Source organism: Felis catus, chromosome D1 (assembly GCF_018350175.1).
Source record: "Felis catus isolate Fca126 chromosome D1, F.catus_Fca126_mat1.0, whole genome shotgun sequence".
NCBI lineage: Eukaryota > Metazoa > Chordata > Mammalia > Carnivora > Felidae > Felis > Felis catus.
The window spans coordinates 33,137,619-33,155,147 of NC_058377.1; the positions used below are offsets into that span (position 1 = coordinate 33,137,619).

A 17,529-nucleotide genomic window follows, 5' to 3' on the forward strand; every position below is an offset into this window, starting at 1 on the left:
AACTAGAAGCAGAACAGCAAAGGCAGCCTAAACCCAGCAGAAGAAGAGAAATAATAAGGATCAGAGCAGAAATAAACAATATAGAATCTAAAAAAACTGTAGAGCAGATCAACGAAACCAAGAGTTGGTTTTTTGAAAAAATAAAGAAAATTGACAAACCTCTAGCCAGGCTTCTCAAAAAGAAAAGGGAAATGACCCAAATAGATAAAATCATGAATGAAAATGGAATTATTACAACCAATCCCTCAGAGATACAAACAATTATCAGGGAATACTATCAAAAATTATATGCCAACCAATTGGACAACTTGGAAGAAATGGACAAATTCCTGAACACCCACACTCTTCCAAAACTCAATCAGGAGGAAATAGAAAGCTTGAACAGACCCATAACCAGCGAAGAAATTGAATCGGTTATCAAAAATCTCCCAACAAATAAGAGTCCAGGACCAGATGGCTTCCCAGGGGAGTTCTACCAGACGTTTAAAGCAGAGATAATACCTATCCTTCTCAAGCTATTCCAAGAAATAGAAAGGGAAGGAAAACTTCCAGACTCATTCTATGAAGCCAGTATTACTTTGATTCCTAAACCAGACAGAGACCCAGTAAAAAAAGAGAACTACAGGCCAATATCCCTGATGAATATGGATGCAAAAATTCTCAATAAGATACTAGCAAATCGAATTCAACGGCATATAAAAAGAATTATTCACCATGACCAAAACCAGACAAAGACTCCACTTTTTTTAAAAAAGGAGAATTACAGGCCAGTATGCTTAATAAACATGGATGCAAAAATTATCAACATGAGACTAGCAAATCAAATCCAACAGTACATACCAGTGGGATTTATTCCTGGGCTGCAGAGCTGGTTCAATAGGTACAAATCAATCAATGTGATATACCACATTAATAAAAGAAAGGAAAAGAACCATATGATCCACTCAAAAGATACAGAAAAAGCATGTGACAAAATACAGCTTCCATTCTTGATAAAAACCTTCAACAAAGTAAGGATAGACGGGACATACCTCAACATCATAAAGGCCATATACAAAAGACCCACAGCTTATATCATCCTCAATGGGGAAAAACTGAAAGCCTTTCCACCACGGCCAAGAATGAGTGAAGGATCTCCACTCTCACCATTACAATTTAACATAGTACTGGAAGTCTTAGCCTCAGCAATCAGACAACAAAAAGAAATAAGTCACATACAAATCAGCAAGGAAGAAGTCAAACTTTTACTATTTGCAAAAGACTCCACCAAAAAATTGTTAGAATACATGAATTCAGAAAAGTTGCAGGATATAAAATCAATGAGCAGAAATCTGTTGCATTTTTATACACTGATAATGAAGTAGCAGAAAAAGAAAGTGAGGAATCAACCCCCTTTTACAATGGCACCAAAAACCATAATATACCTAGGAATAAGCCTAACTAAAGAGGTAAAAGATCTGTACTCTGAAAACTATAGAAGACTTATGAAAGATATTGAAGGGGACACAAAGAAATGGAAAAGCATTCCATGCTCATGGATTAGAAGAAAAAACATTATTAAAGTTCTACACTATGCAAAGCAATCTACACATTTAATGCAATCCCTATCAAAATACCACCAGCATTCTTCATAAAGCTAGAACTAACAATCCAAAAATTTGTATGGAGCCAGAAAAGACCTCATATAGTCAAATCAATTCTGAAAGTGAAAAACAAAACAAGAGGCATCACAATTCTGTATTTTAAGCTATATTACAAAGCTGCAGTCATCAAGACAGTAGGGTACTGGCACAAAAACAGACATACAGATCAATGGAACAGAGTAAAAAACCCAGAAATTGATCCACAACTATACAGTCAACTCATCCTTGACAAAGCAGGAAAAAATATCCAATGGAAAAAAGTCTCTTCAACAAATGGTGTTGGGAAAACTAGACAGCAACATGCAGAAGAATGAAACTGGACCACTTTCTTACACTATACACAAAAATAAATTCAAAATGGATGAAAGACCTAAATGTGAGGCAGAAAACCATCAAAATCATAGAGGAGAGGTGCCTGGGTTGCTCAGTCAGTTAAGCGTCCAACTTCATCTCCAGTCATGCTCTCGTGGTTTGTGAGTTCAAGCCTCTGCTAACAGAGTCTGCTTGGGATTCTCTCTCTCTCTCCCCCTCTCTCTCTCTGCACCCCCCCCCACTCATGCACACTCTTTCTCTTTCTCTGTCTCTAAAAATAAATAAATAAACTTAAAAATATTTGTAGAGAAGAACATAGACAGCAACCTCTTTGACCTCAGCTGGAGCAACTTCTAACTAGACACATAGCCAGGGGGAAGGGAAACAAAAGCAAAAATGAACAATTGGGACCTCAACAAGACAAAAAGCTTCACCACAGCAAAGGAAACAATCAATAAACCTAAAAGGCAGCCTACGAAAATGGGAAAAGATATTTGCAAATGACATATCAGATAAAGGATTAGTATCTAAAACCTATAAAGAATTTATCAAACTCAACAACCAAAATATAAGTAATCTAGTTAAGAAATGGGCAGAAGACATGAATAGACACTTTTCCAAAGAAGACATCCAGATGGCTGGCTAACAGACACATGAAAAGGTGCTCAACTTCACTCATCATTAGGGAAATACCAATCAAAACCACAAAGAGCTATCACTTCACACCTGTCAGAATGGCTAAAATTAATAACACAAGAAACAACAGGTGTTGGCAACAATACAAAGAAAGGGGAACCCTCTTAAACTGTTGGTGGGAATGCAAACTGGTGCAGCCACTCTGAAAAACAGTATGGAGGTTCCCCAAAAAGTTAAAAATAGAACTATCCTATAATCCAGCAATTGCACGACTAGGTATTTACCCAAAGGATACAAAAATGCTGATGTGAAGGGGTACATGTACCCTGATGTTTATACCAGCATTACCAACAATAGCCAAACTATGGAGCAAGCACAAATGTCCATTGACTGATGGATGGAAAAAGAGATGTGGTGTGTGTGTATGTATATATGGAATATTATTCTTTCATCAAAAAAGAATGAAATCTCGCCATTTGCAACAATGTAGATGAAGCTAGAGTGTATTACGCTAAGCGAAATAAGTCAGAGAAAGACAAATACCATATGATTTCACTCATATGTGGAATTTAAGAAGGAAAACAGATGAACATATGGAGGGCAACAAAAAGAGAACAAGGGAACAAACCATAAGACACTATTAAAGATAGAGAACAAACTGAGGTTTGATGGAGGGAGGTGGGTGGGAGATGGGCTAGATGGGTGATGGGTATTAAGGAGGGCACTTGTTATGATGAGCACCGGGTGTTGTATGTTAAGTGATGAATCACTGAATTCTACTCCTGAAACCAATATTGTACTGTATGTTAACTAATTAGAATTAAATAAAAATTTGAAGCAAAAAAAAAAAAAAGAATAGCATGTGTACTCTGCTGTTTTAAGATGGAATGTTCTGAATGTATCTGAGAAATCCATCTGGTCCAGTGTGTCATTCAAAGCCATTCTTTCCTCGTTGATTTTCTGTTTAGATCATATCACCATTGATGTAAGTAGGGTATTAAAATCCCCCACTATTGTGTTACCATCAATTAATTCCTTTGTGTTTGTTATTAACTCCTTTATGTATTTGGATGCTCCCATGTTAGGCACATAACTATCATCTTCTTATTGGACTGTCCTCTTTATTATTACATAATATCTTTCTTTGTCTCTTATTAGTCTTTGTTTTAAAGTTTACTTTGTCTGATATAAGTATTGGTATTTCAGGGGCGCCTGGGTGGCTAGGTCGGTTAAATGTCCAACTTTGGCTCAAGTCATGATCTCATGGTTTGTGGGTTCGAGCTCCACATTGGGCTCTGTGTAGACAGGTCAGAACCTGGAGCCTGCTTCAGATTCTCCCTCTCTCTCTGCCCCTTCCTCCACTCATACTCTGTCTCTATGTCTCCAAAAGGAAATAAAAAAAAAATGTAAGTATTGGTACTTCAGCTTTCTTTTGACATCCATTTGCAGGATAAATGTTTCTCCAACTCCTCACTTTCAATTGCAAGTATCCTTAGGTCTAAAATGAGTCTCTGATAGGCAACATATAGATGGGCCTTGCTACTTTATCCATTCTGTTGCACTATGTCTTCTGATTGGAGCATTTAGTCCATTTTACCTTGAAACTAATTATTTATAGATATGTATTTATTGCTATTTTATTACCTGTTTTATGGTTTCTGAAGATTTTCTCTGATCCTTTGTCTTTCTCACTTTCATGGTTTGCTGGTTTTCTTTAGTGATATATTTGGATTTCTTTCTCTTTATTCCATGCATATTTATTAGTGGTTTTGATTTGTGGTTATCATTAGGTTTGTATATAACATTTTCTGCATATAGCAGCCTGTATTAAGATGATGATCATTTAAGTTTGAACTCACTGTTTACTCCTCCCCTCCCCATGTTTTAGGTATATGGTGTCATATTTTACAACCTTCAATTTTGTCAGTCCTTGACTGAAACTTTATAAAAATACTCATTTTTACTGCTTTTTTGTTTCCTTACTTCATGCTTCCACTTGTGGTCTTTCCTTTCACCCAAAGAGCCCCTTTCAATATTTCTTGCAGGGCTGGTTTATTTGTCATGAACTCCTTTAGTTTTTATTTGTCTGAGAAACTCTTTAGATCTCTTATTCTGAATGATAGCCTTACTGGATAGAGTATTCTTGGCTGCACATTTTTTTCCCATTCAGCACGGTGAGTTTATCATGCCACTCGCTTCTGGCTTGGAAAATTCCTGTTGAAAAATCCCATGGTAACCTTAACGGGGTTTCCTTTGCATGTAATTGTCTTTCTGCTTGCTTCTTAAAAAAATTATCACTACATTTGCCATTTTAGTTATACCATGTCTTGGTGTGGGAGGCATGGCTTAGTCAGTTAAGTGTCCAACTCTTGATTTTGGGTCAGGTCATGATCTTAGAATCATGAAATTAAGTCCCACATCAGACTCCGCACTGGGCATGGAGCCTGCTTAAGATTCTCTGTCTCCCTGTCCCTCTGCTCCTCCCCTACATGCTCCTGCATATTTGCATGCTCTGATAGATAGATAGAGAGATAGATAGATAGATAGATAGTGTGCCTTGGTATAGATTTGTTTTTGTTGACTTTGTTAAAGGTTCTCTGTGCCTCATGGATCTAGATATCTGCTTCCTTCCCCAGATTAGGGAAGTTTTCAGCTATTATTTCTTCAAATAAATTATCTGCCTGCTTTTCTCCTTTCTTCTTCTTCTGTGACTTCTATAATACGAATGTTATTATATTTGATGGAGTCACTGATTTCCCTAAGTCTATTCTCATTTTGCATAATCCTCTTTCTCTCTTTGTTCAGCTTGATTACTTTCCATTACTCTGCCTTCTAGGTCATTCATTCATTCCTCTGGTTCTTCCAGCCTACTGTACATTCCATCAAGTGGGTTTTTCATTTTGTTTATTGAGCCCTTTATCCCTGTTATGTTCCTTATCTCTGTTAAGGGTCTCACTGATGGCTTTCGCTCTTTTCTCAAATTTACTGAGTATCTTTATGATCATTACTTTAAATTCTTTATCAGCCAGATTACTTAGATCTGTTTCATTTAGATCTCTGGCCTTGGCCTTGTCCTATTTGGGACAAAGTCCTCTGTCTTCTCATTTTGTGTAAGTCTCCATGCCTATGTTAGGAAAGCCAGGTACATCTCTTATGCTTGAGGGTAATGGCCTTATGAAGAAGAGGTCCTGTAGTGACCTACACTGTAGTGTCCCCTGTCCAGGAGTGTCTCCGATGTATGCTGTATGTGGTCTGCTCTTGTGTCTCTTCATCCCAGTCATTTACAAAGTCTCTCTTTGCCTGTTGTGAGCAGTGTTTGGACCCTGGCCTGAATGTGGCATGTTTTAACTAGGTGTGCTCTGATCTGCTTGTGAAATGAGACATATTGCCACCGCCACTGGAACCTAGGCTACACAAAACTCCTGCATCTGAAGATGCAGTGTTGGCAGGGGTTTGGGCTGGTCTTTTGGGGGTATGGGCCTTCCATTCTGGAACTAAGGTAAACATGACTAGAAAGGGCATGGAGTTGGGAGCGAGGGCAGGACTTGGTTTAAGCAAGGTAAGTAGTAAGTGCCTATGCTGCAGTAGTTCCCACAGGTGGCCTTGTACTTATGCTGAGGGGCAGGGAAGGGAAATAGCACCTGCCGGTTCCTTTGTTCCTAGAAGGGTCTCTCTATGAATGCTACCTCTCTGGGACATGCTCTGGGATAACCAAGTAACCTTACCACTGAGTGCCCCCAAGTGCTCTTCAGATTCCTATTTCCACACTGTACGTCCACAGCCTGTTTGTCCTGCCTTCTCTCCCACAGAACTCCAGGATTTAAGTCCCACTGGTTGCCAGAACTCATGAAATTCAGCCTCTCTTGCTTTCCAAGCCAATTGCTAAGGGGATTTGTTTTTCCTGTGCACTCCTCCATAGCGTGTTAGTTGTCTCTCGCCCTTCTCCACAATTATGGCTCCCTCCCCATCACAATGGCCATGATCCATTTCTCTCTCAAACTGTGTCTCTGCACTTCCTACCTTCTTTGATGTGGCTTCTTCTCTATGCTTAGTTGTGAAGTTTGTTCTGCTAGTCTTCAGGTCAATTTCTGGGATATTTAGCATGATTTGATAGTTATCTAATTATATTCATGGGATGAGGAAAGCCTAGGGTCCTTCTACTCCACCACCATCTTCTTCTCCATTCTGTGCTCTTTCAAATGGTTACCTCATATTTTTCCATTGAAGACTTTTTCACAGTGATTTTCAAATGCAACTTATACATAAGAGATGGTAATCCTGTGTCATATGTTGTACAAATTCCCTAAAACTTTTACTTTTCATTTGATTTAATACATTTTGAAATACAGATTATTTTTATACATTCTGGTCTTTCCACATTTCCTTTATGATCTCTTCCTCTTATACACAGAAATAAAGTATCCAGTTACATATCAAATATTACTTCTTTTCATTTACTATAAAGCCTATAATCTTAACAAGTCTTTCTAATTCTGTTTAATCCAATGATCCATCTCATTGATAGCCTTGTAGTTTTATCAACATAAGCTGACCCCTAATTCAGTACTAAAAATGGGCAACCACTTATTTTCCATTAAGAAATCAACAAGAAGTCAAGTGTGCAGGTGAGAAGGCACAGAACGGTGTTTCTGAAAACAACTTAATAAGCTGGGTACTGACAGAAGTACCAGAGTTTCTCTGGAAAGGAACAGAGGTTACAGAATTAAATGTAAGCATGGCAGCTTCTCCCTTCAACAGGTTTGATTCTTGGAAGAGTAGAGGGAAAAAAAGCAATGCATATTTTCCCTTGCCTATTATGTGCTCTGAGCAGCTGCTGGCACAATTTGTGCACTGTGTTCTGTTGTAGGTTATGGCTCCTGGAAAAGAAGTATGTGCCTGCATTAACGTGTGTGTGTGTGCACGTGAGTGTGTGTGTGTGTGTGTGTGTGTGTGTGTGTGTGTAATGGGGCAAGTAGAGAATGCTATTAATCATATTATAGGTTTTCCTAGGCTCCAACTAAATACAGAACCAGAACAGATATTCTTTTCTACCATAGCCTGAGGGATTGAAGGCCACTAACAGGCAAATATTAAATACAGAGTTAGGTTGTCAGGGAAAACTGAAGTATACCCTCTAGAGGATTTTAGAATTTGGATAAAGTTAGTACTTGCTTGATGGTTTAGGCAATATCTGAGTCTGAATCTATATCTTAAGAACATATAACCCTTTAAAGATTCTAAAAAGCACCCTTGATTTAGAAGGGGTATATTTTTAAAATGGCACCTGGCCAAAGCCCTTGGCATGAAAGATAGTGGTTTACTGGTGATAATAAGGTGAGCCTTCCTTTACATGACTACATTTACACACTCCATTCTTTTCTAGGTTTCTTGCAGTGTAATAAGCAAAGAGGTATGCGAGCATTTAAGAAGTTTGGAACATGTAAATATAATATTAAGTTATAACATAGTACTTCATAAGATTAGACATGCCAATGAAAACTAAAAATATGATTTTTCTTAATGACAGATTTTTCTCCATTTCAATTTAGTCAGAAAATCTTTCCCTAGACACATAATTGTATATAAATATATCCTACTTTAATAACAGGTGTTAATAACAATATATTAGTTATAATGAATACATGTGTAAATAACAAAAATTACCAATATTAAAACTTTTTTTAAAAAAACATTTTTTGAATGAGAGATTCAGTTCACTAAATGAGAACATAGGAGAATAGCAAAGAGCAAAAAGAAATAAAAATAACCCTCTCATGCCTTTTGACTCCACTGCATCCATACTCCAACTCAACAAGTATGCCTTGTGGGTGAATGTGGAGGTAAGGCAAATAAGGAATAAAGAGAGTGGAGATCCAGGTTTGATAAGCAGTTCAGGAAGGTAGGTGGCTTTCCTATAAAGATTAAGAGGAGGCATTTGAAAAAGGTTCTTGACTGAGATATCTAGAAGTACAAACAGAAGAGAAAGAGGAAACTGGAGGAGACTCAGCACAGTATAAGATTCCCTGCAAAGGTCTGGAGGGCAGTAAGGAACTGCAGGTGAATGAGTTCAACAACTCCCATGGTTCAGTGTCAGCCATGTGTCAAGATTTTATAGTTGCTAAGATATTAGAAAATGGCAAGAGGGCCCAATTTTTGTTTTTAAACGTATCTGATCACTGGAACTGGAACAATATTACGCTTTAGTAAAAGGACTACTCGATTTTATTAATTATACTTAAAAACTACCAATGATAAATATTTCAGGAAAAAAGGGAAGATACGGACTGCTTCCATGCATAGATGTTAGTAAAATATTTCTGTTGCCTTGTTTTTTAAGAAAATTGATAAAAAAATAGAGATTTTATAATGTGTAATTGTGGGTCTGTTTTCCCCTTAATGCAGAAGCAACACCTTAAAAACAGATATAAAAAAAGCTATTCCATGAATTTGGTAGGTCCTGACATTGAAAAAATGCCCAATAAGAAAAGAAAAAAAGTCTTATTCTATTCCTTCTCATCATTATTAAAGAGTAGCAGATTTGGGGAGTGCCTTGGTGGCTCAGTCAGTTGAGCTTCCCACTCTTGGTTTCGGCTTAGGTCATGACTTCATGATTTCTGAGATCAAGCCCCTTGTTGTGTGTGTTTGGGGGGGCACTATCAGCAAGGAGCTTGCTTGAGACTCTCTCTCTCTGCCCCTCTCCCTGCTCATGTGTGGGCACCAGAGCTTCCTCTCTCTCTCTCTCAAAATACATAAATACACACTTTTTAAAAAGAGTGGCATATTTTGAGATACTACCACATTTGGAAATTTGGACTTCACATGATTTTAATGCTAATGTCCTTTTCACATTTCAACTGGAAAAACTTACCTCTTGCAAATGAGATTCCTTTTTCTTTGCAGACAAATTTAAATGTTTCTCAAGAATAGAATAGTACTTTTCACTTTCCTTATCAAACTTCTTCTTTCCATCCTAGGGGATAACAATAACAACAAAACATACTAATTAGAGACTAAAATTTTGATTTTTTTTTTTTTACCATCACCATCAAATGTCCAATACAAGTATTTACCACAGATTTAGTGAGCTCCAAATATGTATAAAACTTGATGGAGTAGGAAGAAGGATGTGAAACAAGTCATTTGACTATGTATTCAAATATGTAATCAAAATTCTCAAAGAAGTTCATGGAACTATAGTATGAAGAGAGCCAGGTTGGCTAGAGTAGAATCCCTCTGAGAACTTTATAATTGATTCTCAATAGGAAATTCTGATCTAGTAAGTGTGAGATAGGACCAAGAGAGAGTGTCTCATTTCGTTTTTTTGGTGATTTCAATGAGTTAACATATAACCAGTTTAGAGAAGTGCTCACATAGACTCTTCTAAGGAATCATTATTTCCCAGCTACAAAAAGATACCTGATATTTCAAACCATTCTTGATAAGGGGAAACAGAGGGAAACAAACTTCTAAAAATTGGTAGCATGAAATAATTAAGTAAGATGGTTCAAAATCAAACCAAAAAGGTTAACATCTTTATCATACACTCAACATAACTAATGGCTAACCTTTGCTTATTCTTAAAATTGTATTATCTTATAGGGGAAGCTGCAGGGGAAATCTATACCTCTCAGCTGGTGGTGCATTCTTACAGAAATGCAAATGGAATAAAATCCTAAAGGAGAAAGACATGCCTGGGCATATAATATTCTCCAACTATAAATATGTTATTCACAAGGGAACTTTTTTTCTATTTATGAGTCCCTATGAAATAAATACTAGGTGATCATACTCATACATTTCATTCACCAAAGAAGTACTCTTCTTTGCTTTTATTTCAGTGTTACTGGAAATGCAATGTCTGGACCACTTTAATGAGAGTCAAGTATTTCTATTCAAAATGCAGATTCCTATTATCCCCATCCAGAGATTCAGGAATTATTATTTTTTAACAAGCTCTCTGATTATTATGCATAATGTTTTCCTTCATTATTTGCTGAAGTATTTCAAAGAGGTTAATAAAAAATAATAATAGATGGGTATATGCTTGTTTCAGTAGCACACATACTAAAATTGGAACAATACAGAGAAGAGTACAACATAATGTATAGAGTTGTAGAATCACTGTATTGCACACCTGAAAACAATATAACATTGTGTGCCAACTATACATCAATAGAAAAAAAAATTAATACATGGATAGATGTATGGATGGACAGGAGGAGGAGGGGAGGAAAGAAGAAAGGGAAAAGACAAGCAGGCCTCTGGTCTGTCTGTCCCATTATCTGAAGTTGTCAGATTCAGACTGATAGATCCAAGTAATTTTTTTGATTCACTGCCACCTCTGACATTTTTAACTCACCATGATCTAGTTCCAAATATGGAACTTCAGAAAGTTAATGGACAAAATTACACCGAATGGGAAGAGCACTGTAAAAGTTCAAGTCACTTTTGGGCCATTTAAGAAGTACTAATATGTTTGTAAATTAAACTACTAGACTGATAAATGAGAAAAGTCAAAATCTTCAAGGGATTTTTATTACATAAGGAGAAAATGTGGCTGGAGAAACACAATAAAAAAATAAAGAGTGGTATTCACATCCAAAAAAGCAGGTCCACTGAGAAACTCCTATTACAGAATGTGGAGCAGCAGACCCAGAAGGAAGGAGAGAAGTCCAAGGCTCAGGATGGAACAAGCTTGTCCTCTCTACTGTTGCAACAAGACACCTGGGTGAATATTTCATCCTTTGCTCAATGGAGCTTACTTTTTAATCTAGCATTTCATGCTCACAATTGACCTTCCCAATCAATGTTTTGAAAAGTCTCTCCCACTAGAGAGACTTTTGAGCTCCTCCTAGAGAGGCTTTTGAGCTCCTTATCTTTTTTCTCTGCAGGTCATTTCTCCTCTGACAAAATGCTCATTTCTTCTAATTTCCACATATTCAAGTTACATCCACTTTAGCACACAACTCAAACAGGTCTCATTCACAAGTCCCTTCCATCAACTCTCCCTCCCTTTTGAAGGCTCACAGAGCTTTACATATAAATTTCTTATAGTGTTTGTGTTTGACACTGCAGGAGAGAAATTTAGGTATGTACCCTATCCTCTTTTTAAAACTGATATTTGAGAAAGTGCTCAATAAATATTTAATGAACAAGGGAACTTCTTCCTCTTATAACACTGGGCACCACAATCCCTCACAGATAGTCCATTTGTTTAAAACAAAACAAAACAAAATCCATAATACCAGGGACAATTCTACACAAATAGCTTAACAGCTTAACTCAATCCCAATGTGCACAAACACTGGGGGGCAACCAGTCACATTACAGTTACACATTACACATTACACATTACACAATGCTGACTCACTTTCATTTCAGGGGACTTAAAATTTCTTGCTGTGCATAGAAGAAACTGGGTAAAGGCAAAGAGAACACAGCTGTGGTGACAACACTAGTATCTTTGTTTTCAGTCAGTGTTTGATGGCATTTTTGGAAACAATTCACTGCCAACATGTCAGCATTCCTGGCAATATAAAACTCATTCCCAGAGCACTTTCTGGACTCTTATTCAAATCCTAGTACTTCACCAGGCCAGCAACAGATCTACTCAAAGCTTCCAATGATGTAGACAACAAAAACACACTCAGATCTAGCCTAAAATTAAAGAACTGAGTAGGCTACATGAAGGACAACTATAATGTAGGGAAGCTTTTTCTTGAAAACAAAGAGCATTTCTCCTTGAAATTCACATCTGTCCCCAAAGCCATGATGTACTCCTCATATAAGCCATGTCTCATTTGGATTTAATAACTTAACACCACACAGCTATCTCTTATCTTTTGGTTACATGTTATGGATATCAGGCTAAGAATCTGCTCTGAAACAAATGCTGCAGAGGGAAGGGAAAAATAACCCATGAATCTTTACTAAATTCTGCACAGGATTCCTGTCTTCTTATTGTCAGAGCATGATTTGAAAAAAAGAGACTACATTATATTGTCACATTTCCTGTAAATACAGGAAGTGCATTTGAACTAGGTAATCACTTAAAATGAAGTCTAATAACAAAATAATAACACTTTTAAATAAAATAAAATTAAGTCACATATATATGTATATATGTGTGATGTGTTTGTATGTGTGTGTGTGTGTGTGTGTGTGTGTGTGTGTGTGTATGTATTATAAAACTTAAAATAGATAATCAAAAATGGCAAATTAGTCCCCAAACCCAATATTAGCTGACAAAAGTATAAGGTAAGTTCTGGGTCTGCAATCAATCTGCTTTCCAGATGATACCACATTTACTCTAAGCACAGTGATCATATTATATCTCAGCTTCTAAGATTAGTAAGTGTGGTTGTGCCACACCTTCACTTTACACAGCAAAGTAAGGAATGGGAAGAAAACTCCAACTGTCAATTTTACTCCAAATCTGTATATAGCCAAAAAAAGTCAATATTCATAAAAATGATAGGTCTATCATGCAGATAAAAAACATGAAACTATACATAATTGTTAAAAGAAGTCCAAACCAATCCCTTCCACTGACCACAAGAGGGTACCAAAGATGAAGAAGAGACTCTACAACTTGTGATTTAGAAAATCACAACTAGAAATTCTCAAAATGTTATCTAACTATATTTTTTTCTATAGAAAACCACTGTAAAGTTTTGTTTAGACAATTGTCATGAACCTTTATTTTAATTTGTCATAATATAAATTATTAAAAATAAAGTGAAAACTTATTTTCTATATATCTTTTATAAAAATGGAGTGCAGGGGCGCCTGCGTGGCGCAGTCGGTTAAGCGTCCGACTTCAGCCAGGTCACGATCTCGCGGTCCGTGAGTTCGAGCCCCGCGTCAGGCTCTGGGCTGATGGCTCAGAGCCTGGAGCCTGTTTCTGATTCTGTGTCTCCCTCTCTCTCTGCCCCTCCCCCATTCATACTCTGTCTCTCTCTGTCCCAAAAATAAATAAACGCTGAAAAACAAATTAAAAAAAAAATGGAGTGCATATTTAATATTTCTACATCAGACTTTAAGACAATTTCAATGTTATAATTATCATCCGAGATACTGTGAAATTTTCCATGCAACTATTTATGTCATTATGTTAGTATAGCCATTAGCTAATGAGCAGTTTGTGCATATTTTGAAAAAAAATCCTTCAAGTGAATCTATAGCAGTAGAAAAAGTAATATGAAGAATAATAAATACCAATAGCTGAATTTCTATTTCAAACATATGTGGAATTCTTATAAACTGGTACTGTGCTAAGCACTGAGAGGATAAGTTATAGCCCTGACTACCAATCCTGGCTAGACTTCTTCTTCCTCTAATGATGGCATCTACTCACTGATTAGAATGGCAGCTCAGGGTGACATCACCATCTTTAAGTCCTAGAAGTGTCAGATGCTAAACTATTCGAACCACATGTTGCGTAGGAGTTTCTTAAGGCCCAAGAGATTCCTGGTATCCAGAAACTCAGATTGTTGAGGATATCAGTATAGCTTACACAGCAATGTCCCTCCTGTGATGACTGCACCCAACCATTCCCAGGCTCCTCAACCACTGCCCACCAAGTCCCTCCTCCTCAATCTCCTGAGATATAGACACTCCGAAAGGTCTTCTTATGGGTAGCTCTACCACTATAATTCACCACATCTCCATCATTCCCAATTACCTCGCCACTACCACCACCAGGTGATCAGACTCATAAGGACCAAGCCCTTTATGAAGAACTACAAACTGGAATGATAAAAAAAAAAAAAAAAAAAAAAAAAAAAAAAAAAAAAAAAAAACAGAAATAGATATGAAAGATATAAAGGTATAAGAAACAGAAGAGGAAAGTCCAAAGGGTAACAAGCATTTAAAGAGTTGTTAAAACTCATTAGTGATTAAGAAAAAAAGCAAATTAAAATATTGGGATATCACATTATATCAGATTTGGCAAGAGTTACAAAGTTGAATAATGCTACATATTGAGTGCATGTGGAGATACAGAAGACTTTATATATTACTGGCGGAATTGTACAGGGGTACAGCCTTTCTAAAGAGAGATGTCGCACTACTAAGCGGCCCTAAAAACCAGCTTCTGGGTATAAATCACAAAAAGATCCACATATAAAAGTCCATAAGGAAAACATAAATGAGCATATGGGAACAGGAAGATAGCCAGTGTATTCATTAATAGACCAAAAATGAATTTGATGAATACCATGGAGTGCTAGACAGAAGTTAGAAGAAAAGAATAAATGTTGACAGATCTTAAAGTACAATTTTGAGGTGCACCTGGGTGGCTCAGTCGGTTGAGCGTCCAACTTTGGCTCAGGTCATGATCTCGCAGTTCGTGAGTTCAAGCCCCGCATTGGGCTCTGTGCTGACAGCTCAGAGCCTGGATCCTGCTTCCGATTCTTTGTCTCCCTCTCTCTGCCCCTTCCCCACTCATGCTCTGCCTCTCTCCATCTCTCAAAGATGAATAAACGTTAAAAAAAATTTTTTTAAATACGATTTTGAGTTAAAAATACAAAACAGGCAAGTAATACTAAATCATTTATGTAAATTAAAGAGACATGCATACAAAATGGTAACAATTTTACAAGAACACATATATGCATATTAAACCCATAAGAATGTTTGCTCTGTAAGGAGGACAATGAGAATGAGACATGAGTAATCAATAAAACAAGAGAGGGCTATGAACTAAACACAACAGATGAAAACAGAAAATCAGGAGTTAAACAGGAAAACCAGCATCTGCCTAATCAAACTTCTGAAAGAGAAAGTGTAGGGAGGAAATTACTAAAAAATGACACATGAAAATTTCCAGAATTGAGAAAAAAGTTCTCATATTAAAATTTTCCATGAGAAATATGTACAAAGCACATTAAATAAGAAAATACCTGTAAGACAAAAATATCATGAAATATTACAAAACCCTGGATAAAAATGAAAACCTAAAAACAGAGGTCAAATAAAAAGTATCAGAAATCATGACACTAATGAATCCACAACATCAACATGGAAGGTTATAAAACAAAAGTGCAGGCAATTGTGGGAAGATGGCGGTGTAGGAGGACGCTGGGCTCACCACGTCCTGCTGATCACTTACATTCCATCTACACCTGCCTAACTAACCCAGAAAACCACCAGAAAACTAGCAGAACAGAGTCTCTGGGGCCAAGCGCAGACCAGAGGCCCATGGAAGAGGGTAGCAAGGGCGGAGAGGCGCTGCGCGCTGCTCGGACTGGCAGGAGGGAGCCGGGGCAGAGGGGCAGCCTGCCGGCCAAGCAAAGTAGAGGGGCCGGATGGAGTGTGTTCTGACAAGCAAGCGCGACTTAGCATCTGGGAGGTCATAAGTGAACAGCTCTGCTCGGAAAGCGGGAAGGCTGGAGGAGAAAGGGAGGGAGAGTTGCTGAGCCCCAGGACAACAGAGCTCAGTTTGGTGGGGAACAAAGGCGCTCGCCAACGACATCTCCCCCGCCCATCCCCCAGCCAAAATCCCAAAGGGAACCAGTTCCTGCCAGGAAACTTGCTTGCTCCACACAAACACCCAATGCTGTGCTTCTGTGGAGCCACCCCTCCAGCAGCGGGTCTGACTCCCTCCCGCTGCCACAGGGCCCCTCCTGAAGTGGAACACCTAAGGAGAAGCGAGCTAAGCCTGCCCTCCTGCCCCCGTGCATCTTGTCTACCAACCCCAGCTAATACACCATATCCCCAGCACCACAAGCCTGGCAGTGTGCAAGTAGCCCAAGAAGCCACGCCACCCCACAGTGAATCCCGCCCCTAGGAGAGGGGAAGACAAGGCACACACCAGTCTGACTGTGGCCCCAGCGGTGGGCTGGGGGCAGACATCAGGGCTGATTGTGGCCCCACCCACCAACTCCAGTTATACACCACAGCACAGGGGAAGTGCCCTGCAGGTCCGCACCACTCCAGGGACTATCCAAAATGACCAAACCGAAGAATTCCCCTCAGAAGAATCTCCAGGAAATAACAACAGCTAATGAGCTGATCAAAAAGCATTTAAATAATATAACAGAAAGTGAATTTAGAATAATAGTCATAAAATTAATCACTGGACTTGAAAACATTATAGAGGACAGCAGAGAATCTATTCCTACAGAGATCAAGGGACTAAGGAACAGTCAGAAGGAGCTAAAAAACGCTTTAAACGAAATGCAAAACAAAATGGAAACGACGACAGCTCGGATTGAAGAGGCAGAGGAGAAAATAGGTAAACTAGAAGATAAAGTTATGGAAAAAGAGGAAGCTGAGAGAAAGAGAGATAAAAAAATCCAGGAGTATGAGGGGAAAATTAGAGAACTAAGTGATACACTAAAAAGAAATAATATACGCATAATTGGTATCCCAGAGGAGGAAGAGAGAGGGAAAGGTGCTGAAGGGGTACTTGTAGAAATAATAGCTGAGAACTTCCCTGAACTGGGGAAGGAAAAAGGCATTGAAATCCAAGAGGCACAGAGAACTCCCTTCAGACGTAACTTGAATCGATCTTCTGCACGACATATCATAGTGAAACTGGCAAAATACAAGGATAAAGAGAAAATTCTGAAAGCAGCAAGGGGTAAATGTGCCCTAACATATAAAGAGAGACCTATAAGACTTGTGACTGATCTCTCTTTTGAAACTTGGCAGGCCAGAAAGGATTGGCACGAAATCCTTAATGTGCTGAACAGAAAAAATATGTAGCCGAGAATCCTTTATCCAGCAAGTCTGTCATTTAGAATAGAAGGAGAGATAAAGGTCTTCCCAAACAAAAACTGAAGGAATTTGTCACCATTAAACCAGCCCTACAAGAGATCCTAAGGGGGATCCTGTGAGACAAAGTACCAGAGACATCACTACAAGCATAAATCATACAGACATCACAATGACTCTAAACCCATATCTTTCTATAATAACACTGAATGTAAATGGA

General features: G+C 38.1%; 1 protein-coding gene across 2 annotated transcripts in view; it reads right to left on the minus strand.

Annotated features, from left to right (window-relative positions):
* The window catches only part of ARHGAP42 (Rho GTPase activating protein 42), a 327,384-nt gene that overhangs the window by 101,925 nt on the left and 207,930 nt on the right, over positions 1 to 17,529 (minus strand). For both annotated transcript variants that reach the window (XM_003992599.6, XM_045038578.1), the window contains exon 5: positions 9,460 to 9,561. In XM_003992599.6, coding sequence (XP_003992648.3) covers positions 9,460 to 9,561 — 102 coding nt within the window. The remainder of the gene's footprint in view (positions 1 to 9,459; positions 9,562 to 17,529) is intronic.